Below are 24,891 nucleotides of genomic sequence, written 5' to 3'. Positions count from 1 at the left end.
TTGTGTGTGTAAATTACAAGAAACAAATTAATATCAATGAATAAGCTACTCCCATTATTCGCCTTGTTCGTCTCTCTCTGTCTCTCTCTTATGTATAACTACTAATTAAGTGAGTGTTCTACAATTATTAAATACACGCCCTTTTTATGTGATTTTTTTTTTTCATGTAATTTACAAGGATGTCAGTTATGTATATTCTTATGATATAATTATACTGAGAAATTCAGACGTTGTACCACCGAATGTGGTACGTTACGTACGGTCTGGATCTTTCCGGTGTCCTCGGTGTTATAATTATAAAGTAGGTGTCATGTATTTAAATATTCGAAAAGAAATTATATGTTGTCCCTTTAAGGGGGTGAACATCCACTGATCTAGAAAGTATATTAGATATATATTTGAACATTCAACAATTTGTGAGATTCCGTGATTTCCCTTCATATGACCCTTTTGTTTGATTGTTTTTTTTTCTCTCTCTCTCCATTTCATATGAAATGCAAGGCACACATCACTATCCATTGTGCGCGTGTTTGTGCCGAATGTTTGCATTTTCATTCGGATTTTAAGTAACATAGAAGACAATTGAAAGAAATGTACATGTATGTTTTATCACATAGCAATGTAGTAAGTACTTCAATCCCTTACTCGTGTTCTATTCCTCTTGTTTTCGTGTTTTAATCAAAATTAGTCGCTTCTGGGCTCCAGGGAACAGCGCATTTTCAGAATCAACAGACAATTCCTCCTTTAAAATGACAGATTAAGAACCTTAAACAAAAACAGTTATGTAGGAAATTATTTCAAGAAAACGCACAGTGACATATTTGAGAAAATTAAGTAAAATTGGGAGGACAAAATCGGAAAAATAACAGGTATTGAAACACAAAGTTTGACGAGTTCAATCCTCTACGCTCTCGACAATTGGGGAGTTTTCACGGAGGTCCGCGCTCGCCGCCACTCAAATAAGGCCATCGGCGGAGGTGATCTCATTCATTTCCTTATCGTCGATAACGTCGTTCACATCAGTTGTAGAAAACAGGACAAAAAAATTATGGCAGACGCCGCACCAGCAAAATCCCCCGCCAAGAAGAAGGTTTCCAAACCCAAGACGGTCCCCGCCCATCCCAAGTACATCGAGATGATCAGCGCTGCTGTGGCTGCCCTGAAGGAGCGCGGAGGTTCCTCGAGACAAGCTATTCTCAAGTACATCATGGGCAACTACAAAGTCGGTAATGACGCCTCTAGTGTCAACACCCATCTGAAGATGGCCCTCAAGAACGGAGTCAAGAAGGGAGTTCTCAAACAGGCCAAGGGTACAGGTGCCAGTGGTTCCTTCAAGCTGGGAGAGAAGCCCAAGACGGAGAAGAAACCCAAGACCAAAAAAGTCACCAAACCTAAGGCTGCCAAGCCCAAGAAAACGACCAAACCCAAGAAGACAACCGGGGAGAAAAAGCCAACAGAAAAGAAAAAGGCTGTTAAGAAACCTGCAGCACCCAAGAAGGCCAAGTCTCCCAAGAAGAAAGCAGCTACTAAGTCTCCCAAGAAAGCCAAGGCAGCTCCAAAGCCTACGAAAACCAAAGCGCCCAAGAAAGCCACAGCCAAGAAGTCAAAAACCCCAAAGAAAGCCACCAAGGCGTAGACTGCCAATTGTCTTAAACCAATTACAAAAGCCCTTTTCAGGGCTACCAACATTTTTAGAAAAGATGCCTCTATTACATACATGTACTAATGGAAACACAAAATGAATAAACAAGAAGTACACTTACCTATTACACATAGTTTATTTGTCTTCGACTGGAAGCAAATTGCAAAGTCATGATAATATTAACATGCTGTTTCTGAGAAGAAGAAGAAACAAAAGTCAGTTTTTAATTTGTTTACATACCCTCCCTCAAGTAAATAAAATTTTACTTTTTCCACATCACAACGCCTACGCTAACTATATGGCCATTATTATTAGTGTTATCATTCTAGTATATTTGTTTTCATGTTTTTTTTTTTTTTTTTTTTTTTTTTTTTTTTTGTTTTGTTTTGTTTTGTTTTGTTTTGGTTTGGTTTTTTTTTTTTTTTGTTTTTTGTTGTTTTTTTTGTTGTTGAAGTTTTATTATTATTATTAATTTTTTTTATTTTATTTTATTTTATTTTATTCATTCATTTATTTTATTTATTTATTTATTATTATTATTATTATTATTTTTCTTTTTCTTTTTTTCTTTTTTTTTCCCCACTTTATTTGGAATCAAATGTGGAACGAATGGAATAAAAGTTCATGCGTACCTTTTGAAAGACAGATACATACATTCTTATTCTTTTCATTTATTTATTCTTTTCATTTATTCATTCATTCATTCATTCATTTATTTAATTATTCATTCATTTAATTAATTATTCATTTATTTGTATTATTTGTTTTGTTCTTGTTTTTGCAACAGGGTAATTCCTGTTCATCCTATATGCACCATTCTGATTATCTGCAAGTATCATGATACTTAGTAATATTACTGGGCTTGTTCAGATAATGGTAGGAGGAAATAATGACAAGAAATATATAATATATATTTTTCGAAAATGCATTTTGCTTCAATAACGAATTGAAAATATATGTATATATATAATAAATAATTCTATTTTCTATTCAATTGACGTTACATTCATCCCCATTATTCACCATATATATATTTTTAAAAAAAATATTTGACTATATGTATCTGCAGTGAAATCATGTGTCAAAAACCGACTTGATTTTCTTTTTCTTTTGGGGCAATTCTGTGGATTGAAACTACCTACAGACGTAGCCAATGGTCATCTCGTTCACCTGACTAATCGTAGCGAGTGTTACTGCGGGCACCAGCCAATCGACTAAGCCGACTGGTAGACCGCAGCGATTTTCAACTTGAGCTTACAAAGATATATAAGTTCACGGTGCAACACTGCCACTTCATTCATTCGAGTTTGAATAATCTGAGGAGATAGCATGGCACGTACCAAGCAGACGGCACGAAAATCTACAGGAGGCAAGGCCCCCAGAAAACAGCTCGCTACCAAAGCTGCTCGTAAAAGCGCACCAGCCACGGGTGGCGTTAAGAAACCGCATAGATACAGGCCAGGAACTGTCGCCCTCCGTGAAATTCGGAGATACCAGAAGAGCACTGAGCTTCTCATCAGGAAGCTGCCATTCCAGCGCTTGGTCCGGGAAATCGCTCAGGATTTTAAGACCGACTTGCGTTTCCAGAGTTCAGCTGTCATGGCTTTACAGGAAGCAAGCGAAGCTTACCTTGTTGGTCTCTTTGAGGACACCAACCTGTGCGCCATTCACGCCAAGAGAGTAACCATCATGCCCAAAGACATCCAGCTGGCCAGACGTATTCGTGGAGAGCGTGCTTAATTTTAAGCTGTATTTCAAGTCCTAAAGCAAACGGCCGTTTTCACGGCCACCTACATTCTTCGAAAAGATGCCTTCTGTTCAGACGTTGAAACATCTCTGAAAATAATGTTGAATTATTTGGCCGAAATTAATAAATTTTGTCAAATTCGGCGTACAATGCCCCCAAATTGAAAAAAAAAAAAAAAAAAAAAAATGTTGAGACACAGTACATCCTTCAGTGAATATATCTGTGCCTTACATATATATAATTACATAGCACAATGCTAGACAATTTCATAGTATTATTGTCATCATCAAGTTGTAGAAGTTGTCTACACATCTTGAAACTATATTTTGTACAAGTCCATCAACCTGCCCCTCTAGAATACATTCAAGAATTTTGCGAAATAAATTAGAAAATAGCACAATTATTTAAATAGAAAATGATGGAATGTGTCGAAGCAAAAAATAATAACAGTATTACAACTTTATCTCATTAGTTCTACAGCTATGCACATATGCGAGTACATGCATTTCAGAACTGCAATTCCGTATTTCATTTATATTCAAAGTATGATTTTTATTGATTTCTAAACAACGTCAAATATAACGATATTCATTCTAACGTGGCGTGTAATAAAATGAAAAAGGCTCATTTATAAAGCCGGTTTGGTCACTGCTTAAAGTTGCCTTTGAAAATTAACTGAGAAAAGAGGAAATCAAATAAATTATCACATCTATAACTAGATATCATAAATGAATGAGAATCAAAAGTTTCATTCAGCTTCTACATTTTGTATTATTTCGGTGTTATCTGTCACACCCCTTTCCTTTGAATAACTTAATCCCCACCCACCCACCCACACACGTTTTTATTATCATTCGGCAACAACGGTATTTATTTTGTTAAACTCAAAGCAAAAAATACTGAAATAAAAAAATAACAACAACAAAACAAAAAATTGTGTATGTTTATCCTAAAAAATTATGATGCTGTCTGTCCTGCTTGATATAATTCCCCTCTCTCTCTTTATCATTTTTATTCATTTTCTGTCATGTTTTTTTTTTTTTTTTTTGTATATCAGTTTGTATAAAATGTATATATGTACCTCCACGTACCAATATTTTGGTTTAGGTGAATAAATTGAACCTAAACTTGCCTATATGTGAAGAAATTAAAGAATCAAAATTAATTAAATGTGGTTAAAATTCCCGTGGGGCAAGAAATGTAAACATTCCCATCATGCCAAGCTGACCAATCGTAAAGCTTGTCACAATACCGCTTTGGTAACGTTCCGAACTTTTCAAAGCATCGTGCGCTCTCACGGGTCCTCAATTTGGACTATAAATTAGGCAATTACGCATGATCAGTTCATCAGAACAGTACTACTGGCTGAACTTATAACATGTCTGGACGTGGCAAAGGAGGAAAAGGTCTTGGAAAAGGAGGCGCTAAGCGACACAGAAAAGTCTTGAGAGACAACATCCAGGGTATCACCAAGCCAGCCATACGCCGTCTTGCTCGCCGTGGTGGTGTCAAACGTATTTCCGGTCTCATCTACGAGGAAACTCGTGGAGTTCTTAAGGTTTTCTTGGAGAACGTGATCCGAGATGCTGTAACCTACACGGAGCATGCCAAGAGAAAGACCGTCACAGCTATGGACGTGGTCTACGCCTTGAAACGCCAAGGACGCACCCTGTACGGATTTGGAGGCTAAAGAATTCAGTTTGACAGTCAAGACAGAAGTTTAAAACAAACACAAACGGCCGTTATCACGGCCACCCAAATTTTTCGAAAAGATGCCTCTTAAACATCGTTAAGACAGACATTTACTTACTGAGTACTTGTTATACAGATATTCACTGTACAAAGTTGAATACAGAATGGTTGTAAGTGGTAAAATAAATACACAACAATAACAGAGTAAGACCCTTTATGTCGTAATATTTCCTCAAAACTATATACAGAGCAACAAATATGTATTGAATTTAGGTTTGGACAAGAAATATTGAATAAACACACACAAACAGTATATATTATTTAATTTTTTTTATTATTATAATCATATATTAAAATAATAATGCTGCTGTCTTGAGTATTATTTTGAGGGATCGATCTACCGACAATGACAGGTACCAACTGGCGCTGAGTGACATGCTTTTTTTTTCTTGTTTAACAATTATGACTAATGTTAGACAATTAATTGTCAATGTATAATTATCGCATTTTGGTCATTGCACTTTTATTGATGTATAATTACTGATTGAAAATTCCAATATGTCAATGTCAAAGAAAGGGGAGGGGGGGGGGTCTTGAATTTATTTATCTGTTTCATTGATATTAGCTGAATTGAGATACTTTATTATCAATTATATAATGTACGCTGATAATTAATTCAGTATACAGAGGACAAATGAACCAGGATTTTGTGTACATCAGATGGACCTCGCATGCTTGTATTTTATTTATATTTGAAGATACAGTTATTTTAGATATATGCTTGGTTGTACATTCAAGTTATTTGTGAATAAAATTTGGCTCTCATACATATAATAATACCTACTTGTATTTCTTTATTTATCCTACTTCTGTTATTATAATCAGTTGTAAACAATGTGGGATTTTTATACGTTTGCCACTTTTACGAGCACATGCATTCACATTGTAACACTCACACATATTATTTGTGTCTCAATAACGCATGTAATATGAAGGTATCTTTTCTTAAAAATTAGTTGGCCCTTAAAAGGGCCGTTTGGTGTGTGTACTTGCAAAATGAGATTATTTGCTGCTGGTGTACTTGGTGACGGCTTTGGTGCCCTCAGATACGGCGTGCTTGGCCAGTTCACCGGGCAGAAGGAGACGGACAGCAGTCTGGACCTCTCTGCTTGTGATTGTAGATCGCTTGTTGTAGTGGGCCAAACGAGAGGCTTCGGCAGCGATTCTCTCAAAGATATCGTTGACGAAGGAGTTCATTATGCTCATGGCCTTGCTGGAAACACCAGTGTCAGGGTGCACCTGCTTTAGGACTTTGTAGATGTAAATGGCATAAGATTCCCTCCTCCTCTTCCTCCTTTTCTTGTCTGTGCTCCTCGGTGTCTTGGCCTTGGTGACTGCTTTCTTGGCGCCTTTGGATCCGACTTTGGGTGGCATGATCTCAAGTTGACAGGTCAAACTGAAGAGATGAATAAAGTAAAATGGTAAAATTTACTATTTATATGCGAGTAGGAGGAGAAGCTTGTTACGGACCTCCGAGAAAACATTACTTGTTCGGATTTCACCTAAAGGCACAACAGAGCGACGCGTTAATTGGCTGCACCGTTGGATCCGCTTGGTTGTTTAAATTGGTGCGTGCGGGCGTCGCTGGATTATTCGTTGACTGTACACGAAAGAACATAACCGTTAAGAATGTCTGGACGTGGCAAAGGAGGCAAAGTGAAGGGGAAGGCCAAGAGCCGTTCTTCCCGCGCCGGACTGCAGTTCCCCGTGGGTCGTATTCACCGTCTGCTGAGAAAGGGCAACTACGCCGAGAGAGTGGGAGCAGGCGCTCCCGTGTACTTGGCTGCCGTTCTTGAGTACTTGGCCGCAGAAGTCTTGGAGTTGGCAGGCAACGCTGCCCGCGACAACAAAAAGACCAGAATCATTCCCCGTCATCTGCAGCTGGCCATCCGCAACGACGAAGAATTGAACAAACTCCTGTCCGGCGTGACCATCGCGCAGGGTGGTGTCCTGCCCAACATCCAAGCGGTGCTCCTTCCCAAAAAGACACAGAAAGCCGCCAAGTAAAAAGATCCTATAGTTGTGTTGTGTGCAGCACAAAACCAAACGGCCGTTTTCACGGCCACATAAGCTTTTCGAAAAGATACCTACATTACAAACGAGTTGAAACGTAAACAATTATTATAGCTAGAAAATAATAGAAACACACGAATTCAATAATTTTCAACACAGAACAGAGATCAAACATCAAAGAAAGTGTTATATATTTAATGATAAATAAATGTATTAAGTTAATAACAAAAGCAATAAATTTTAAAATTGACTCGCATGTATATTCGTATATGTACGTTTTTTTCTTTCTCGTTATAGGCAGTTGAATCCAAACCTTATAGGCCTGCGTACAAATGTTGAATTCTCACGTATTACTTGAATGCTCACTCAACAAAGAGATAAGAAAAAAAAAAACCCATTTCATTGACCAATTAAGACTAGAAACTGCGAAAATCATCTAACATGGCGATCTAACTTTCAATTTTTTTCCTTTGATACAAATATTTTTAAATATGATCATTATTTTATTAACATATTCAAAAGATCTGTAACTCCAGTTAAATCCTTAATGTTTCTTTTTTTTCCCCCTCGCTATTGTTTTATATGATGATTATTTAGACAAAATTCCTAATTGATAAAAATAGATAAAAGTTATGAATATAAGAATCTCATAAGAATAAGAAGATGTGGTTTATATTATGTCTTGAATGTTCTTATTCAAAAAAGTGTGCTTCCCATAATAAGAGTGAATAAAAGCAACTCGATGCCAGTTTCCGGATACTTACAGTACTAACACAATTAAAAACTGGTAGTAAATTTTCTTTCGAATAGACTACCGATGCGAATGACTAAACGACATTTTTTTCAACACTTTACATTTATTGCGATGTCCATCACTGCGCCGTGCAGCACATCTGCATCGTCACGTGACATATAGATGCAGGGAATCATGATCTGCACGTGGAAAGTGTGCAACCAATTTGATGCTTCTATCAATGTATTGTATTGTCTTGTATTATATACTGGTTGTCTTGTTCAACTTGAAAGATATAGATTTTAAATACATTGGCTTTTGACCACATTCTGTTTATTTACATGTACTCAATTATTTGTGTGTGTAAATTACAAGAAACAAATTAATATCAATGAATAAGCTACTCCCATTATTCGCCTTGTTCGTCTCTCTCTGTCTCTCTCTTATGTATAACTACTAATTAAGTGAGTGTTCTACAATTATTAAATACACGCCCTTTTTATGTGATTTTTTTTTTTCATGTAATTTACAAGGATGTCAGTTATGTATATTCTTATGATATAATTATACTGAGAAATTCAGACGTTGTACCACCGAATGTGGTACGTTACGTACGGTCTGGATCTTTCCGGTGTCCTCGGTGTTATAATTATAAAGTAGGTGTCATGTATTTAAATATTCGAAAAGAAATTATATGTTGTCCCTTTAAGGGGGTGAACATCCACTGATCTAGAAAGTATATTAGATATATATTTGAACATTCAACAATTTGTGAGATTCCGTGATTTCCCTTCATATGACCCTTTTGTTTGATTGTTTTTTTTTCTCTCTCTCTCCATTTCATATGAAATGCAAGGCACCCATCACTATCCATTGTGCGCGTGTTTGTGCCGAATGTTTGCATTTTCATTCGGATTTTAAGTAACATAGAAGACAATTGAAAGAAATGTACATGTATGTTTTATCACATAGCAATGTAGTAAGTACTTCAATCCCTTACTCGTGTTCTATTCCTCTTGTTTTCGTGTTTTAATCAAAATTAGTCGCTTCTGGGCTCCAGGGAACAGCGCATTTTCAGAATCAACAGACAATTCCTCCTTTAAAATGACAGATTAAGAACCTTAAACAAAAACAGTTATGTAGGAAATTATTTCAAGAAAACGCACAGTGACATATTTGAGAAAATTAAGTAAAATTGGGAGGACAAAATCGGAAAAATAACAGGTATTGAAACACAAAGTTTGACGAGTTCAATCCTCTACGCTCTCGACAATTGGGGAGTTTTCACGGAGGTCCGCGCTCGCCGCCACTCAAATAAGGCCATCGGCGGAGGTGATTTCATTCATTTCCTTATCGTCGATAACGTCGTTCACATCAGTTGTAGAAAACAGGACAAAAAAATTATGGCAGACGCCGCACCAGCAAAATCCCCCGCCAAGAAGAAGGTTTCCAAACCCAAGACGGTCCCCGCCCATCCCAAGTACATCGAGATGATCAGCGCTGCTGTGGCTGCCCTGAAGGAGCGCGGAGGTTCCTCGAGACAAGCTATTCTCAAGTACATCATGGGCAACTACAAAGTCGGTAATGACGCCTCTAGTGTCAACACCCATCTGAAGATGGCCCTCAAGAACGGAGTCAAGAAGGGAGTTCTCAAACAGGCCAAGGGTACAGGTGCCAGTGGTTCCTTCAAGCTGGGAGAGAAGCCCAAGACGGAGAAGAAACCCAAGACCAAAAAAGTCACCAAACCTAAGGCTGCCAAGCCCAAGAAAACGACCAAACCCAAGAAGACAACCGGGGAGAAAAAGCCAACAGAAAAGAAAAAGGCTGTTAAGAAACCTGCAGCACCCAAGAAGGCCAAGTCTCCCAAGAAGAAAGCAGCTACTAAGTCTCCCAAGAAAGCCAAGGCAGCTCCAAAGCCTACGAAAACCAAAGCGCCCAAGAAAGCCACAGCCAAGAAGTCAAAAACCCCAAAGAAAGCCACCAAGGCGTAGACTGCCAATTGTCTTAAACCAATTACAAAAGCCCTTTTCAGGGCTACCAACATTTTTAGAAAAGATGCCTCTATTACATACATGTACTAATGGAAACACAAAATGAATAAACAAGAAGTACACTTACCTATTACACATAGTTTATTTGTCTTCGACTGGAAGCAAATTGCAAAGTCATGATAATATTAACATGCTGTTTCTGAGAAGAAGAAGAAACAAAAGTCAGTTTTTAATTTGTTTACATACCCTCCCTCAAGTAAATAAAATTTTACTTTTTCCACATCACAACGCCTACGCTAACTATATGGCCATTATTATTAGTGTTATCATTCTAGTATATTTGTTTTCATGTTTTTTTTTTTTTTTTTTTTTTTTTTTTTTGTTTTGTTTTGTTTTGTTTTGTTTTGGTTTGGTTTTTTTTTTTTTTTTTGTTTTTTGTTGTTTTTTTTGTTGTTGAAGTTTTATTATTATTATTAATTTTTTTTATTTTATTTTATTTTATTTTATTCATTCATTTATTTTATTTATTTATTTATTATTATTATTATTATTATTTTTCTTTTTCTTTTTTTCTTTTTTTTTCCCCACTTTATTTGGAATCAAATGTGGAACGAATGGAATAAAAGTTCATGCGTACCTTTTGAAAGACAGATACATACATTCTTATTCTTTTCATTTATTTATTCTTTTCATTTATTCATTCATTCATTCATTCATTTATTTAATTATTCATTCATTTAATTAATTATTCATTTATTTGTATTATTTGTTTTGTTCTTGTTTTTGCAACAGGGTAATTCCTGTTCATCCTATATGCACCATTCTGATTATCTGCAAGTATCATGATACTTAGTAATATTACTGGGCTTGTTCAGATAATGGTAGGAGGAAATAATGACAAGAAATATATAATATATATTTTTCGAAAATGCATTTTGCTTCAATAACGAATTGAAAATATATGTATATATATAATAAATAATTCTATTTTCTATTCAATTGACGTTACATTCATCCCCATTATTCACCATATATATATTTTTAAAAAAAATATTTGACTATATGTATCTGCAGTGAAATCATGTGTCAAAAACCGACTTGATTTTCTTTTTCTTTTGGGGCAATTCTGTGGATTGAAACTACCTACAGACGTAGCCAATGGTCATCTCGTTCACCTGACTAATCGTAGCGAGTGTTACTGCGGGCACCAGCCAATCGACTAAGCCGACTGGTAGACCGCAGCGATTTTCAACTTGAGCTTACAAAGATATATAAGTTCACGGTGCAACACTGCCACTTCATTCATTCGAGTTTGAATAATCTGAGGAGATAGCATGGCACGTACCAAGCAGACGGCACGAAAATCTACAGGAGGCAAGGCCCCCAGAAAACAGCTCGCTACCAAAGCTGCTCGTAAAAGCGCACCAGCCACGGGTGGCGTTAAGAAACCGCATAGATACAGGCCAGGAACTGTCGCCCTCCGTGAAATTCGGAGATACCAGAAGAGCACTGAGCTTCTCATCAGGAAGCTGCCATTCCAGCGCTTGGTCCGGGAAATCGCTCAGGATTTTAAGACCGACTTGCGTTTCCAGAGTTCAGCTGTCATGGCTTTACAGGAAGCAAGCGAAGCTTACCTTGTTGGTCTCTTTGAGGACACCAACCTGTGCGCCATTCACGCCAAGAGAGTAACCATCATGCCCAAAGACATCCAGCTGGCCAGACGTATTCGTGGAGAGCGTGCTTAATTTTAAGCTGTATTTCAAGTCCTAAAGCAAACGGCCGTTTTCACGGCCACCTACATTCTTCGAAAAGATGCCTTCTGTTCAGACGTTGAAACATCTCTGAAAATAATGTTGAATTATTTGGCCGAAATTAATAAATTTTGTCAAATTCGGCGTACAATGCCCCCAAATTGAAAAAAAAAAAAAAAAAAAAAATGTTGAGACACAGTACATCCTTCAGTGAATATATCTGTGCCTTACATATATATAATTACATAGCACAATGCTAGACAATTTCATAGTATTATTGTCATCATCAAGTTGTAGAAGTTGTCTACACATCTTGAAACTATATTTTGTACAAGTCCATCAACCTGCCCCTCTAGAATACATTCAAGAATTTTGCGAAATAAATTAGAAAATAGCACAATTATTTAAATAGAAAATGATGGAATGTGTCGAAGCAAAAAATAATAACAGTATTACAACTTTATCTCATTAGTTCTACAGCTATGCACATATGCGAGTACATGCATTTCAGAACTGCAATTCCGTATTTCATTTATATTCAAAGTATGATTTTTATTGATTTCTAAACAACGTCAAATATAACGATATTCATTCTAACGTGGCGTGTAATAAAATGAAAAAGGCTCATTTATAAAGCCGGTTTGGTCACTGCTTAAAGTTGCCTTTGAAAATTAACTGAGAAAAGAGGAAATCAAATAAATTATCACATCTATAACTAGATATCATAAATGAATGAGAATCAAAAGTTTCATTCAGCTTCTACATTTTGTATTATTTCGGTGTTATCTGTCACACCCCTTTCCTTTGAATAACTTAATCCCCACCCACCCACCCACACACGTTTTTATTATCATTCGGCAACAACGGTATTTATTTTGTTAAACTCAAAGCAAAAAATACTGAAATAAAAAAATAACAACAACAAAACAAAAAATTGTGTATGTTTATCCTAAAAAATTATGATGCTGTCTGTCCTGCTTGATATAATTCCCCTCTCTCTCTTTATCATTTTTATTCATTTTCTGTCATGTTTTTTTTTTTTTTTTTTGTATATCAGTTTGTATAAAATGTATATATGTACCTCCACGTACCAATATTTTGGTTTAGGTGAATAAATTGAACCTAAACTTGCCTATATGTGAAGAAATTAAAGAATCAAAATTAATTAAATGTGGTTAAAATTCCCGTGGGGCAAGAAATGTAAACATTCCCATCATGCCAAGCTGACCAATCGTAAAGCTTGTCACAATACCGCTTTGGTAACGTTCCGAACTTTTCAAAGCATCGTGCGCTCTCACGGGTCCTCAATTTGGACTATAAATTAGGCAATTACGCATGATCAGTTCATCAGAACAGTACTACTGGCTGAACTTATAACATGTCTGGACGTGGCAAAGGAGGAAAAGGTCTTGGAAAAGGAGGCGCTAAGCGACACAGAAAAGTCTTGAGAGACAACATCCAGGGTATCACCAAGCCAGCCATACGCCGTCTTGCTCGCCGTGGTGGTGTCAAACGTATTTCCGGTCTCATCTACGAGGAAACTCGTGGAGTTCTTAAGGTTTTCTTGGAGAACGTGATCCGAGATGCTGTAACCTACACGGAGCATGCCAAGAGAAAGACCGTCACAGCTATGGACGTGGTCTACGCCTTGAAACGCCAAGGACGCACCCTGTACGGATTTGGAGGCTAAAGAATTCAGTTTGACAGTCAAGACAGAAGTTTAAAACAAACACAAACGGCCGTTATCACGGCCACCCAAATTTTTCGAAAAGATGCCTCTTAAACATCGTTAAGACAGACATTTACTTACTGAGTACTTGTTATACAGATATTCACTGTACAAAGTTGAATACAGAATGGTTGTAAGTGGTAAAATAAATACACAACAATATGTCGTAATATTTCCTCAAAACTATATACAGAGCAACAAATATGTATTGAATTTAGGTTTGGACAAGAAATATTGAATAAACACACACAAACAGTATATATTATTTAATTTTTTTTATTATTATAATCATATATTAAAATAATAATGCTGCTGTCTTGAGTATTATTTTGAGGGATCGATCTACCGACAATGACAGGTACCAACTGGCGCTGAGTGACATGCTTTTTTTTTCTTGTTTAACAATTATGACTAATGTTAGACAATTAATTGTCAATGTATAATTATCGCATTTTGGTCATTGCACTTTTATTGATGTATAATTACTGATTGAAAATTCCAATATGTCAATGTCAAAGAAAGGGGAGGGGGGGGGGGTCTTGAATTTATTTATCTGTTTCATTGATATTAGCTGAATTGAGATACTTTATTATCAATTATATAATGTACGCTGATAATTAATTCAGTATACAGAGGACAAATGAACCAGGATTTTGTGTACATCAGATGGACCTCGCATGCTTGTATTTTATTTATATTTGAAGATACAGTTATTTTAGATATATGCTTGGTTGTACATTCAAGTTATTTGTGAATAAAATTTGGCTCTCATACATATAATAATACCTACTTGTATTTCTTTATTTATCCTACTTCTGTTATTATAATCAGTTGTAAACAATGTGGGATTTTTATACGTTTGCCACTTTTACGAGCACATGCATTCACATTGTAACACTCACACATATTATTTGTGTCTCAATAACGCATGTAATATGAAGGTATCTTTTCTTAAAAATTAGTTGGCCCTTAAAAGGGCCGTTTGGTGTGTGTACTTGCAAAATGAGATTATTTGCTGCTGGTGTACTTGGTGACGGCTTTGGTGCCCTCAGATACGGCGTGCTTGGCCTGTTCACCGGGCAGAAGGAGACGGACAGCAGTCTGGACCTCTCTGCTTGTGATTGTAGATCGCTTGTTGTAGTGGGCCAAACGAGAGGCTTCGGCAGCGATTCTCTCAAAGATATCGTTGACGAAGGAGTTCATTATGCTCATGGCCTTGCTGGAAACACCAGTGTCAGGGTGCACCTGCTTTAGGACTTTGTAGATGTAAATGGCATAAGATTCCCTCCTCCTCTTCCTCCTTTTCTTGTCTGTGCTCCTCGGTGTCTTGGCCTTGGTGACTGCTTTCTTGGCGCCTTTGGATCCGACTTTGGGTGGCATGATCTCAAGTTGACAGGTCAAACTGAAGAGATGAATAAAGTAAAATGGTAAAATTTACTATTTATATGCGAGTAGGAGGAGAAGCTTGTTACGGACCTCCGAGAAAACATTACTTGTTCGGATTTCACCTAAAGGCACAACAGAGCGACGCGTTAATTGGCTGCACCGTTGGATCCGCTTGGTTGTTTAAATTGGTGCGTGCGGGCGTCGCTGGATTATTCGTTGACTGTACACGAAAGAACATAACCGTTAAGAATGTCTGGACGTGGCAAAGGAGGCAAAGTGAAGGGGAAGGCCAAGAGCCGTTCTTCCCGCGCCGGACTGCAGTTCCCCGTGGGTCGTATTCACCGTCTGCTGAGAAAGGGCAACTACGCCGAGAGAGTGGGAGCAGGCGCTCCCGTGTACTTGGCTGCCGTTCTTGAGTACTTGGCCGCAGAAGTCTTGGAGTTGGCAGGCAACGCTGCCCGCGACAACAAAAAGACCAGAATCATTCCCCGTCATCTGCAGCTGGCCATCCGCAACGACGAAGAATTGAACAAACTCCTGTCCGGCGTGACCATCGCGCAGGGTGGTGTCCTGCCCAACATCCAAGCGGTGCTCCTTCCCAAAAAGACACAGAAAGCCGCCAAGTAAAAAGATCCTATAGTTGTGTTGTGTGCAGCACAAAACCAAACGGCCGTTTTCACGGCCACATAAGCTTTTCGAAAAGATACCTACATTACAAACGAGTTGAAACGTAAACAATTATTATAGCTAGAAAATAATAGAAACACACGAATTCAATAATTTTCAACACAGAACAGAGATCAAACATCAAAGAAAGTGTTATATATTTAATGATAAATAAATGTATTAAGTTAATAACAAAAGCAATAAATTTTAAAATTGACTCGCATGTATATTCGTATATGTACGTTTTTTTCTTTCTCGTTATAGGCAGTTGAATCCAAACCTTATAGGCCTGCGTACAAATGTTGAATTCTCACGTATTACTTGAATGCTCACTCAACAAAGAGATAAGAAAAAAAAAAACCCATTTCATTGACCAATTAAGACTAGAAACTGCGAAAATCATCTAACATGGCGATCTAACTTTCAATTTTTTTCCTTTGATACAAATATTTTTAAATATGATCATTATTTTATTAACATATTCAAAAGATCTGTAACTCCAGTTAAATCCTTAATGTTTCTTTTTTTTCCCCCTCGCTATTGTTTTATATGATGATTATTTAGACAAAATTCCTAATTGATAAAAATAGATAAAAGTTATGAATATAAGAATCTCATAAGAATAAGAAGATGTGGTTTATATTATGTCTTGAATGTTCTTATTCAAAAAAGTGTGCTTCCCATAATAAGAGTGAATAAAAGCAACTCGATGCCAGTTTCCGGATACTTACAGTACTAACACAATTAAAAACTGGTAGTAAATTTTCTTTCGAATAGACTACCGATGCGAATGACTAAACGACATTTTTTTCAACACTTTACATTTATTGCGATGTCCATCACTGCGCCGTGCAGCACATCTGCATCGTCACGTGACATATAGATGCAGGGAATCATGATCTGCACGTGGAAAGTGTGCAACCAATTTGATGCTTCTATCAATGTATTGTATTGTCTTGTATTATATACTGGTTGTCTTGTTCAACTTGAAAGATATAGATTTTAAATACATTGGCTTTTGACCACATTCTGTTTATTTACATGTACTCAATTATTTGTGTGTGTAAATTACAAGAAACAAATTAATATCAATGAATAAGCTACTCCCATTATTCGCCTTGTTCGTCTCTCTCTGTCTCTCTCTTATGTATAACTACTAATTAAGTGAGTGTTCTACAATTATTAAATACACGCCCTTTTTATGTGATTTTTTTTTTTCATGTAATTTACAAGGATGTCAGTTATGTATATTCTTATGATATAATTATACTGAGAAATTCAGACGTTGTACCACCGAATGTGGTACGTTACGTACGGTCTGGATCTTTCCGGTGTCCTCGGTGTTATAATTATAAAGTAGGTGTCATGTATTTAAATATTCGAAAAGAAATTATATGTTGTCCCTTTAAGGGGGTGAACATCCACTGATCTAGAAAGTATATTAGATATATATTTGAACATTCAACAATTTGTGAGATTCCGTGATTTCCCTTCATATGACCCTTTTGTTTGATTGTTTTTTTTTCTCTCTCTCTCCATTTCATATGAAATGCAAGGCACACATCACTATCCATTGTGCGCGTGTTTGTGCCGAATGTTTGCATTTTCATTCGGATTTTAAGTAACATAGAAGACAATTGAAAGAAATGTACATGTATGTTTTATCACATAGCAATGTAGTAAGTACTTCAATCCCTTACTCGTGTTCTATTCCTCTTGTTTTCGTGTTTTAATCAAAATTAGTCGCTTCTGGGCTCCAGGGAACAGCGCATTTTCAGAATCAACAGACAATTCCTCCTTTAAAATGACAGATTAAGAACCTTAAACAAAAACAGTTATGTAGGAAATTATTTCAAGAAAACGCACAGTGACATATTTGAGAAAATTAAGTAAAATTGGGAGGACAAAATCGGAAAAATAACAGGTATTGAAACACAAAGTTTGACGAGTTCAATCCTCTACGCTCTCGACAATTGGGGAGTTTTCACGGAGGTCCGCGCTCGCCGCCACTCAAATAAGGCCATCGGCGGAGGTGATTTCATTCATTTCCTTATCGTCGATAACGTCGTTCACATCAGTTGTAGAAAACAGGACAAAAAAATTATGGCAGACGCCGCACCAGCAAAATCCCCCGCCAAGAAGAAGGTTTCCAAACCCAAGACGGTCCCCGCCCATCCCAAGTACATCGAGATGATCAGCGCTGCTGTGGCTGCCCTGAAGGAGCGCGGAGGTTCCTCGAGACAAGCTATTCTCAAGTACATCATGGGCAACTACAAAGTCGGTAATGACGCCTCTAGTGTCAACACCCATCTGAAGATGGCCCTCAAGAACGGAGTCAAGAAGGGAGTTCTCAAACAGGCCAAGGGTACAGGTGCCAGTGGTTCCTTCAAGCTGGGAGAGAAGCCCAAGACGGAGAAGAAACCCAAGACCAAAAAAGTCACCAAACCTAAGGCTGCCAAGCCCAAGAAAACGACCAAACCCAAGAAGACAACCGGGGAGAAAAAGCCAACAGAAAAGAAAAAGGCTGTTAAGAAACCTGCAGCACCCAAGAAGGCCAAGTCTCCCAAGAAGAAAGCAGCTACTAAGTCTCCCAAGAAAGCCAAGGCAGCTCCAAAGCCTACGAAAACCAAAGCGCCCAAGAAAGCCACAGCCAAGAAGTCAAAAACCCCAAAGAAAGCCACCAAGGCGTAGACTGCCAATTGTCTTAAACCAATTACAAAAGCCCTTTTCAGGGCTACCAACATTTTTAGAAAAGATGCCTCTATTACATACATGTACTAATGGAAACACAAAATGAATAAACAAGAAGTACACTTACCTATTACACATAGTTTATTTGTCTTCGACTGGAAGCAAATTGCAAAGTCATGATAATATTAACATGCTGTTTCTGAGAAGAAGAAGAAACAAAAGTCAGTTTTTAATTTGTTTACATACCCTCCCTCAAGTAAATAAAATTTTACTTTTTCCACATCACAACGCCTACGCTAACTATATGGCCATTATTATTAGTGTTATCATTCTAGTATATTTGTTTTCATGTTTTTTTTTTTTTTTTTTTTTTTTTTGTTTTGTTTTGTTTTGTTTTGTTTTGTTTTGGTTTGGTTTTTTTTTTTTTTTTTGTTTTTTGTTGTTTTTTTTGTTGTTGAAGTTTTATTATTATTATTAATTTTTTTTATTTTATTTTATTTTATTTTATTCATTCATTTATTTTATTTATTTATTTATTATTATTATTATTATTATTTTTCTTTTTCTTTTTTTCTTTTTTTTTCCCCACTTTATTTGGAATCAAATGTGGAACGAATGGAATAAAAGTTCATGCGTACCTTTTGAAAGACAGATACATACATTCTTATTCTTTTCATTTATTTATTCTTTTCATTTATTCATTCATTCATTCATTCATTTATTTAATTATTCATTCATTTAATTAATTATTCATTTATTTGTATTATTTGTTTTGTTCTTGTTTTTGCAACAGGGTAATTCCTGTTCATCCTATATGCACCATTCTGATTATCTGCAAGTATCATGATACTTAGTAATATTACTGGGCTTGTTCAGATAATGGTAGGAGGAAATAATGACAAGAAATATATAATATATATTTTTCGAAAATGCATTTTGCTTCAATAACGAATTGAAAATATATGTATATATATAATAAATAATTCTATTTTCTATTCAATTGACGTTACATTCATCCCCATTATTCACCATATATATATTTTTAAAAAAAATATTTGACTATATGTATCTGCAGTGAAATCATGTGTCAAAAACCGACTTGATTTTCTTTTTCTTTTGGGGCAATTCTGTGGATTGAAACTACCTACAGACGTAGCCAATGGTCATCTCGTTCACCTGACTAATCGTAGCGAGTGTTACTGCGGGCACCAGCCAATCGACTAAGCCGACTGGTAGACCGCAGCGATTTTCAACTTGAGCTTACAAAGATATATAAGTTCACGGTGCAACACTGCCACTTCATTCATTCGAGTTTGAATAATCTGAGGAGATAGCATGGCACGTACCAAGCAGACGGCACGAAAATCTACAGGAGGCAAGGCCCCCAGAAAACAGCTCGCTACCAAAGCTGCTCGTAAAAGCGCACCAGCCACGGGTGGCGTTAAGAAACCGCATAGATACAGGCCAGGAACTGTCGCCCTCCGTGAAATTCGGAGATACCAGAAGAGCACTGAGCTTCTCATCAGGAAGCTGCCATTCCAGCGCTTGGTCCGGGAAATCGCTCAGGATTTTAAGACCGACTTGCGTTTCCAGAGTTCAGCTGTCATGGCTTTACAGGAAGCAAGCGAAGCTTACCTTGTTGGTCTCTTTGAGGACACCAACCTGTGCGCCATTCACGCCAAGAGAGTAACCATCATGCCCAAAGACATCCAGCTGGCCAGACGTATTCGTGGAGAGCGTGCTTAATTTTAAGCTGTATTTCAAGTCCTAAAGCAAACGGCCGTTTTCACGGCCACCTACATTCTTCGAAAAGATGCCTTCTGTTCAGACGTTGAAACATCTCTGAAAATAATGTTGAATTATTTGGCCGAAATTAATAAATTTTGTCAAATTCGGCGTACAATGCCCCCAAATTGAAAAAAAAAAAAAAAAAAAAAAATGTTGAGACACAGTACATCCTTCAGTGAATATATCTGTGCCTTACATATATATAATTACATAGCACAATGCTAGACAATTTCATAGTATTATTGTCATCATCAAGTTGTAGAAGTTGTCTACACATCTTGAAACTATATTTTGTACAAGTCCATCAACCTGCCCCTCTAGAATACATTCAAGAATTTTGCGAAATAAATTAGAAAATAGCACAATTATTTAAATAGAAAATGATGGAATGTGTCGAAGCAAAAAATAATAACAGTATTACAACTTTATCTCATTAGTTCTACAGCTATGCACATATGCGAGTACATGCATTTCAGAACTGCAATTCCGTATTTCATTTATATTCAAAGTATGATTTTTATTGATTTCTAAACAACGTCAAATATAACGATATTCATTCTAACGTGGCGTGTAATAAAATGAAAAAGGCTCATTTATAAAGCCGGTTTGGTCACTGCTTAAAGTTGCCTTTGAAAATTAACTGAGAAAAGAGGAAATCAAATAAATTATCACATCTATAACTAGATATCATAAATGAATGAGAATCAAAAGTTTCATTCAGCTTCTACATTTTGTATTATTTCGGTGTTATCTGTCACACCCCTTTCCTTTGAATAACTTAATCCCCACCCACCCACCCACACACGTTTTTATTATCATTCGGCAACAACGGTATTTATTTTGTTAAACTCAAAGCAAAAAATACTGAAATAAAAAAATAACAACAACAAAACAAAAAATTGTGTATGTTTATCCTAAAAAATTATGATGCTGTCTGTCCTGCTTGATATAATTCCCCTCTCTCTCTTTATCATTTTTATTCATTTTCTGTCATGTTTTTTTTTTTTTTTTGTATATCAGTTTGTATAAAATGTATATATGTACCTCCACGTACCAATATTTTGGTTTAGGTGAATAAATTGAACCTAAACTTGCCTATATGTGAAGAAATTAAAGAATCAAAATTAATTAAATGTGGTTAAAATTCCCGTGGGGCAAGAAATGTAAACATTCCCATCATGCCAAGCTGACCAATCGTAAAGCTTGTCACAATACCGCTTTGGTAACGTTCCGAACTTTTCAAAGCATCGTGCGCTCTCACGGGTCCTCAATTTGGACTATAAATTAGGCAATTACGCATGATCAGTTCATCAGAACAGTACTACTGGCTGAACTTATAACATGTCTGGACGTGGCAAAGGAGGAAAAGGTCTTGGAAAAGGAGGCGCTAAGCGACACAGAAAAGTCTTGAGAGACAACATCCAGGGTATCACCAAGCCAGCCATACGCCGTCTTGCTCGCCGTGGTGGTGTCAAACGTATTTCCGGTCTCATCTACGAGGAAACTCGTGGAGTTCTTAAGGTTTTCTTGGAGAACGTGATCCGAGATGCTGTAACCTACACGGAGCATGCCAAGAGAAAGACCGTCACAGCTATGGACGTGGTCTACGCCTTGAAACGCCAAGGACGCACCCTGTACGGATTTGGAGGCTAAAGAATTCAGTTTGACAGTCAAGACAGAAGTTTAAAACAAACACAAACGGCCGTTATCACGGCCACCCAAATTTTTCGAAAAGATGCCTCTTAAACATCGTTAAGACAGACATTTACTTACTGAGTACTTGTTATACAGATATTCACTGTACAAAGTTGAATACAGAATGGTTGTAAGTGGTAAAATAAATACACAACAATAACAGAGTAAGACCCTTTATGTCGTAATATTTCCTCAAAACTATATACAGAGCAACAAATATGTATTGAATTTAGGTTTGGACAAGAAATATTGAATAAACACACACAAACAGTATATATTATTTAATTTTTTTTATTATTATAATCATATATTAAAATAATAATGCTGCTGTCTTGAGTATTATTTTGAGGGATCGATCTACCGACAATGACAGGTACCAACTGGCGCTGAGTGACATGCTTTTTTTTTCTTGTTTAACAATTATGACTAATGTTAGACAATTAATTGTCAATGTATAATTATCGCATTTTGGTCATTGCACTTTTATTGATGTATAATTACTGATTGAAAATTCCAATATGTCAATGTCAAAGAAAGGGGAGGGGGGGGGGGTCTTGAATTTATTTATCTGTTTCATTGATATTAGCTGAATTGAGATACTTTATTATCAATTATATAATGTACGCTGATAATTAATTCAGTATACAGAGGACAAATGAACCAGGATTTTGTGTACATCAGATGGACCTCGCATGCTTGTATTTTATTTATATTTGAAGATACAGTTATTTTAGATATATGCTTGGTTGTACATTCAAGTTATTTGTGAATAAAATTTGGCTCTCATACATATAATAATACCTACTTGTATTTCTTTATTTATCCTACTTCTGTTATTATAATCAGTTGTAAACAATGTGGGATTTTTATACGTTTGCCACTTTTACGAGCACATGCATTCACATTGTAACACTCACACATATTATTTGTGTCTCAATAACGCATGTAATATGAAGGTATCTTTTCTTAAAAATTAGTTGGCCCTTAAAAGGGCCGTTTGGTGTGTGTACTTGCAAAATGAGATTATTTGCTGCTGGTGTACTTGGTGACGGCTTTGGTGCCCTCAGATACGGCGTGCTTGGCCAGTTCACCGGGCAGAAGGAGACGGACAGCAGTCTGGACCTCTCTGCTTGTGATTGTAGATCGCTTGTTGTAGTGGGCCAAACGAGAGGCTTCGGCAGCGATTCTCTCAAAGATATCGTTGACGAAGGAGTTCATTATGCTCATGGCCTTGCTGGAAACACCAGTGTCAGGGTGCACCTGCTTTAGGACTTTGTAGATGTAAATGGCATAAGATTCCCTCCTCCTCTTCCTCCTTTTCTTGTCTGTGCTCCTCGGTGTCTTGGCCTTGGTGACTGCTTTCTTGGCGCCTTTGGATCCGACTTTGGGTGGCATGATCTCAAGTTGACAGGTCAAACTGAAGAGATGAATAAAGTAAAATGGTAAAATTTACTATTTATATGCGAGTAGGAGGAGAAGCTTGTTACGGACCTCCGAGAAAACATTACTTGTTCGGATTTCACCTAAAGGCACAACAGAGCGACGCGTTAATTGGCTGCACCGTTGGATCCGCTTGGTTGTTTAAATTGGTGCGTGCGGGCGTCGCTGGATTATTCGTTGACTGTACACGAAAGAACATAACCGTTAAGAATGTCTGGACGTGGCAAAGGAGGCAAAGTGAAGGGGAAGGCCAAGAGCCGTTCTTCCCGCGCCGGACTGCAGTTCCCCGTGGGTCGTATTCACCGTCTGCTGAGAAAGGGCAACTACGCCGAGAGAGTGGGAGCAGGCGCTCCCGTGTACTTGGCTGCCGTTCTTGAGTACTTGGCCGCAGAAGTCTTGGAGTTGGCAGGCAACGCTGCCCGCGACAACAAAAAGACCAGAATCATTCCCCGTCATCTGCAGCTGGCCATCCGCAACGACGAAGAATTGAACAAACTCCTGTCCGGCGTGACCATCGCGCAGGGTGGTGTCCTGCCCAACATCCAAGCGGTGCTCCTTCCCAAAAAGACACAGAAAGCCGCCAAGTAAAAAGATCCTATAGTTGTGTTGTGTGCAGCACAAAACCAAACGGCCGTTTTCACGGCCACATAAGCTTTTCGAAAAGATACCTACATTACAAACGAGTTGAAACGTAAACAATTATTATAGCTAGAAAATAATAGAAACACACGAATTCAATAATTTTCAACACAGAACAGAGATCAAACATCAAAGAAAGTGTTATATATTTAATGATAAATAAATGTATTAAGTTAATAACAAAAGCAATAAATTTTAAAATTGACTCGCATGTATATTCGTATATGTACGTTTTTTTCTTTCTCGTTATAGGCAGTTGAATCCAAACCTTATAGGCCTGCGTACAAATGTTGAATTCTCACGTATTACTTGAATGCTCACTCAACAAAGAGATAAGAAAAAAAAAAACCCATTTCATTGACCAATTAAGACTAGAAACTGCGAAAATCATCTAACATGGCGATCTAACTTTCAATTTTTTTCCTTTGATACAAATATTTTTAAATATGATCATTATTTTATTAACATATTCAAAAGATCTGTAACTCCAGTTAAATCCTTAATGTTTCTTTTTTTTCCCCCTCGCTATTGTTTTATATGATGATTATTTAGACAAAATTCCTAATTGATAAAAATAGATAAAAGTTATGAATATAAGAATCTCATAAGAATAAGAAGATGTGGTTTATATTATGTCTTGAATGTTCTTATTCAAAAAAGTGTGCTTCCCATAATAAGAGTGAATAAAAGCAACTCGATGCCAGTTTCCGGATACTTACAGTACTAACACAATTAAAAACTGGTAGTAAATTTTCTTTCGAATAGACTACCGATGCGAATGACTAAACGACATTTTTTTCAACACTTTACATTTATTGCGATGTCCATCACTGCGCCGTGCAGCACATCTGCATCGTCACGTGACATATAGATGCAGGGAATCATGATCTGCACGTGGAAAGTGTGCAACCAATTTGATGCTTCTATCAATGTATTGTATTGTCTTGTATTATATACTGGTTGTCTTGTTCAACTTGAAAGATATAGATTTTAAATACATTGGCTTTTGACCACATTCTGTTTATTTACATGTACTCAATTATTTGTGTGTGTAAATTACAAGAAACAAATTAATATCAATGAATAAGCTACTCCCATTATTCGCCTTGTTCGTCTCTCTCTGTCTCTCTCTTATGTATAACTACTAATTAAGTGAGTGTTCTACAATTATTAAATACACGCCCTTTTTATGTGATTTTTTTTTTTCATGTAATTTACAAGGATGTCA

General features: G+C 36.9%; 10 protein-coding genes across 10 annotated transcripts; 8 read left to right on the top strand and 2 right to left on the bottom strand.

Annotated features, from left to right (window-relative positions):
• The first annotated feature begins 1,048 nt into the window (after positions 1-1,048).
• LOC133177809 (histone H1-delta-like) lies at positions 1,049-1,636 on the top strand. The gene has a single exon (XM_061312693.1). It carries the CDS (start codon positions 1,049-1,051, stop codon positions 1,634-1,636), a length of 588 nt encoding a protein of 195 aa, XP_061168677.1.
• A 1,335-nt stretch (positions 1,637-2,971) lies between these two features.
• LOC133177808 (histone H3) lies at positions 2,972-3,382 on the top strand. The gene has a single exon (XM_061312692.1). It carries the CDS (start codon positions 2,972-2,974, stop codon positions 3,380-3,382), a length of 411 nt encoding a protein of 136 aa, XP_061168676.1.
• A 1,385-nt stretch (positions 3,383-4,767) lies between these two features.
• Positions 4,768-5,079, top strand: LOC133177807 (histone H4). The gene has a single exon (XM_061312691.1). The coding sequence runs from the start codon at positions 4,768-4,770 to the stop codon at positions 5,077-5,079; it is 312 nt and encodes a 103-aa protein (XP_061168675.1).
• A 1,064-nt stretch (positions 5,080-6,143) lies between these two features.
• On the bottom strand, positions 6,144-6,515 carry LOC133177805 (histone H2B-like). Its single transcript, XM_061312690.1, has one exon. The coding sequence runs from the start codon at positions 6,513-6,515 to the stop codon at positions 6,144-6,146; it is 372 nt and encodes a 123-aa protein (XP_061168674.1).
• A 255-nt stretch (positions 6,516-6,770) lies between these two features.
• LOC133177804 (histone H2A) lies at positions 6,771-7,148 on the top strand. Its single transcript, XM_061312689.1, has one exon. It carries the CDS (start codon positions 6,771-6,773, stop codon positions 7,146-7,148), a length of 378 nt encoding a protein of 125 aa, XP_061168673.1.
• Positions 7,149-9,290: 2,142 nt separating this feature from the next.
• LOC133177803 (histone H1-delta-like) lies at positions 9,291-9,878 on the top strand. Its single transcript, XM_061312688.1, has one exon. The coding sequence runs from the start codon at positions 9,291-9,293 to the stop codon at positions 9,876-9,878; it is 588 nt and encodes a 195-aa protein (XP_061168672.1).
• A 1,334-nt stretch (positions 9,879-11,212) lies between these two features.
• LOC133177802 (histone H3) lies at positions 11,213-11,623 on the top strand. The gene has a single exon (XM_061312687.1). The coding sequence runs from the start codon at positions 11,213-11,215 to the stop codon at positions 11,621-11,623; it is 411 nt and encodes a 136-aa protein (XP_061168671.1).
• A 3,370-nt stretch (positions 11,624-14,993) lies between these two features.
• Positions 14,994-15,371, top strand: LOC133177800 (histone H2A). Its single transcript, XM_061312685.1, has one exon. It carries the CDS (start codon positions 14,994-14,996, stop codon positions 15,369-15,371), a length of 378 nt encoding a protein of 125 aa, XP_061168669.1.
• A 7,236-nt stretch (positions 15,372-22,607) lies between these two features.
• LOC133177801 (histone H2B-like) lies at positions 22,608-22,979 on the bottom strand. The gene has a single exon (XM_061312686.1). The coding sequence runs from the start codon at positions 22,977-22,979 to the stop codon at positions 22,608-22,610; it is 372 nt and encodes a 123-aa protein (XP_061168670.1).
• Positions 22,980-23,234: 255 nt separating this feature from the next.
• On the top strand, positions 23,235-23,612 carry LOC133177818 (histone H2A). The gene has a single exon (XM_061312704.1). The coding sequence runs from the start codon at positions 23,235-23,237 to the stop codon at positions 23,610-23,612; it is 378 nt and encodes a 125-aa protein (XP_061168688.1).
• The last annotated feature ends 1,279 nt before the right edge of the window (positions 23,613-24,891 follow it).

Source organism: Saccostrea echinata, unplaced genomic scaffold (genome assembly GCF_033153115.1).
Source record: "Saccostrea echinata isolate AGI-Se365-2 ecotype Australia unplaced genomic scaffold, CSIRO_AGI_Sech_v1 ptg000250l, whole genome shotgun sequence".
Taxonomy (NCBI): Eukaryota; Metazoa; Mollusca; class Bivalvia; order Ostreida; family Ostreidae; genus Saccostrea; species Saccostrea echinata.
This window is presented reverse-complemented; position numbering and strand designations above follow the sequence as displayed.

Bases quoted from the DNA above. Each gene is read 5' to 3' on its own strand.
- LOC133177803 (XM_061312688.1), top strand. From the start codon at position 9,291: ATGGCAGACGCCGCACCAGCAAAATCCCCCGCCAAGAAGAAGGTTTCC.
- LOC133177807 (XM_061312691.1), top strand. From the start codon at position 4,768: ATGTCTGGACGTGGCAAAGGAGGAAAAGGTCTTGGAAAAGGAGGCGCT.
- LOC133177804 (XM_061312689.1), top strand. From the start codon at position 6,771: ATGTCTGGACGTGGCAAAGGAGGCAAAGTGAAGGGGAAGGCCAAGAGC.
- LOC133177801 (XM_061312686.1), bottom strand. From the start codon at position 22,979: ATGCCACCCAAAGTCGGATCCAAAGGCGCCAAGAAAGCAGTCACCAAG.
- LOC133177800 (XM_061312685.1), top strand. From the start codon at position 14,994: ATGTCTGGACGTGGCAAAGGAGGCAAAGTGAAGGGGAAGGCCAAGAGC.
- LOC133177805 (XM_061312690.1), bottom strand. From the start codon at position 6,515: ATGCCACCCAAAGTCGGATCCAAAGGCGCCAAGAAAGCAGTCACCAAG.
- LOC133177809 (XM_061312693.1), top strand. From the start codon at position 1,049: ATGGCAGACGCCGCACCAGCAAAATCCCCCGCCAAGAAGAAGGTTTCC.
- LOC133177818 (XM_061312704.1), top strand. From the start codon at position 23,235: ATGTCTGGACGTGGCAAAGGAGGCAAAGTGAAGGGGAAGGCCAAGAGC.
- LOC133177808 (XM_061312692.1), top strand. From the start codon at position 2,972: ATGGCACGTACCAAGCAGACGGCACGAAAATCTACAGGAGGCAAGGCC.
- LOC133177802 (XM_061312687.1), top strand. From the start codon at position 11,213: ATGGCACGTACCAAGCAGACGGCACGAAAATCTACAGGAGGCAAGGCC.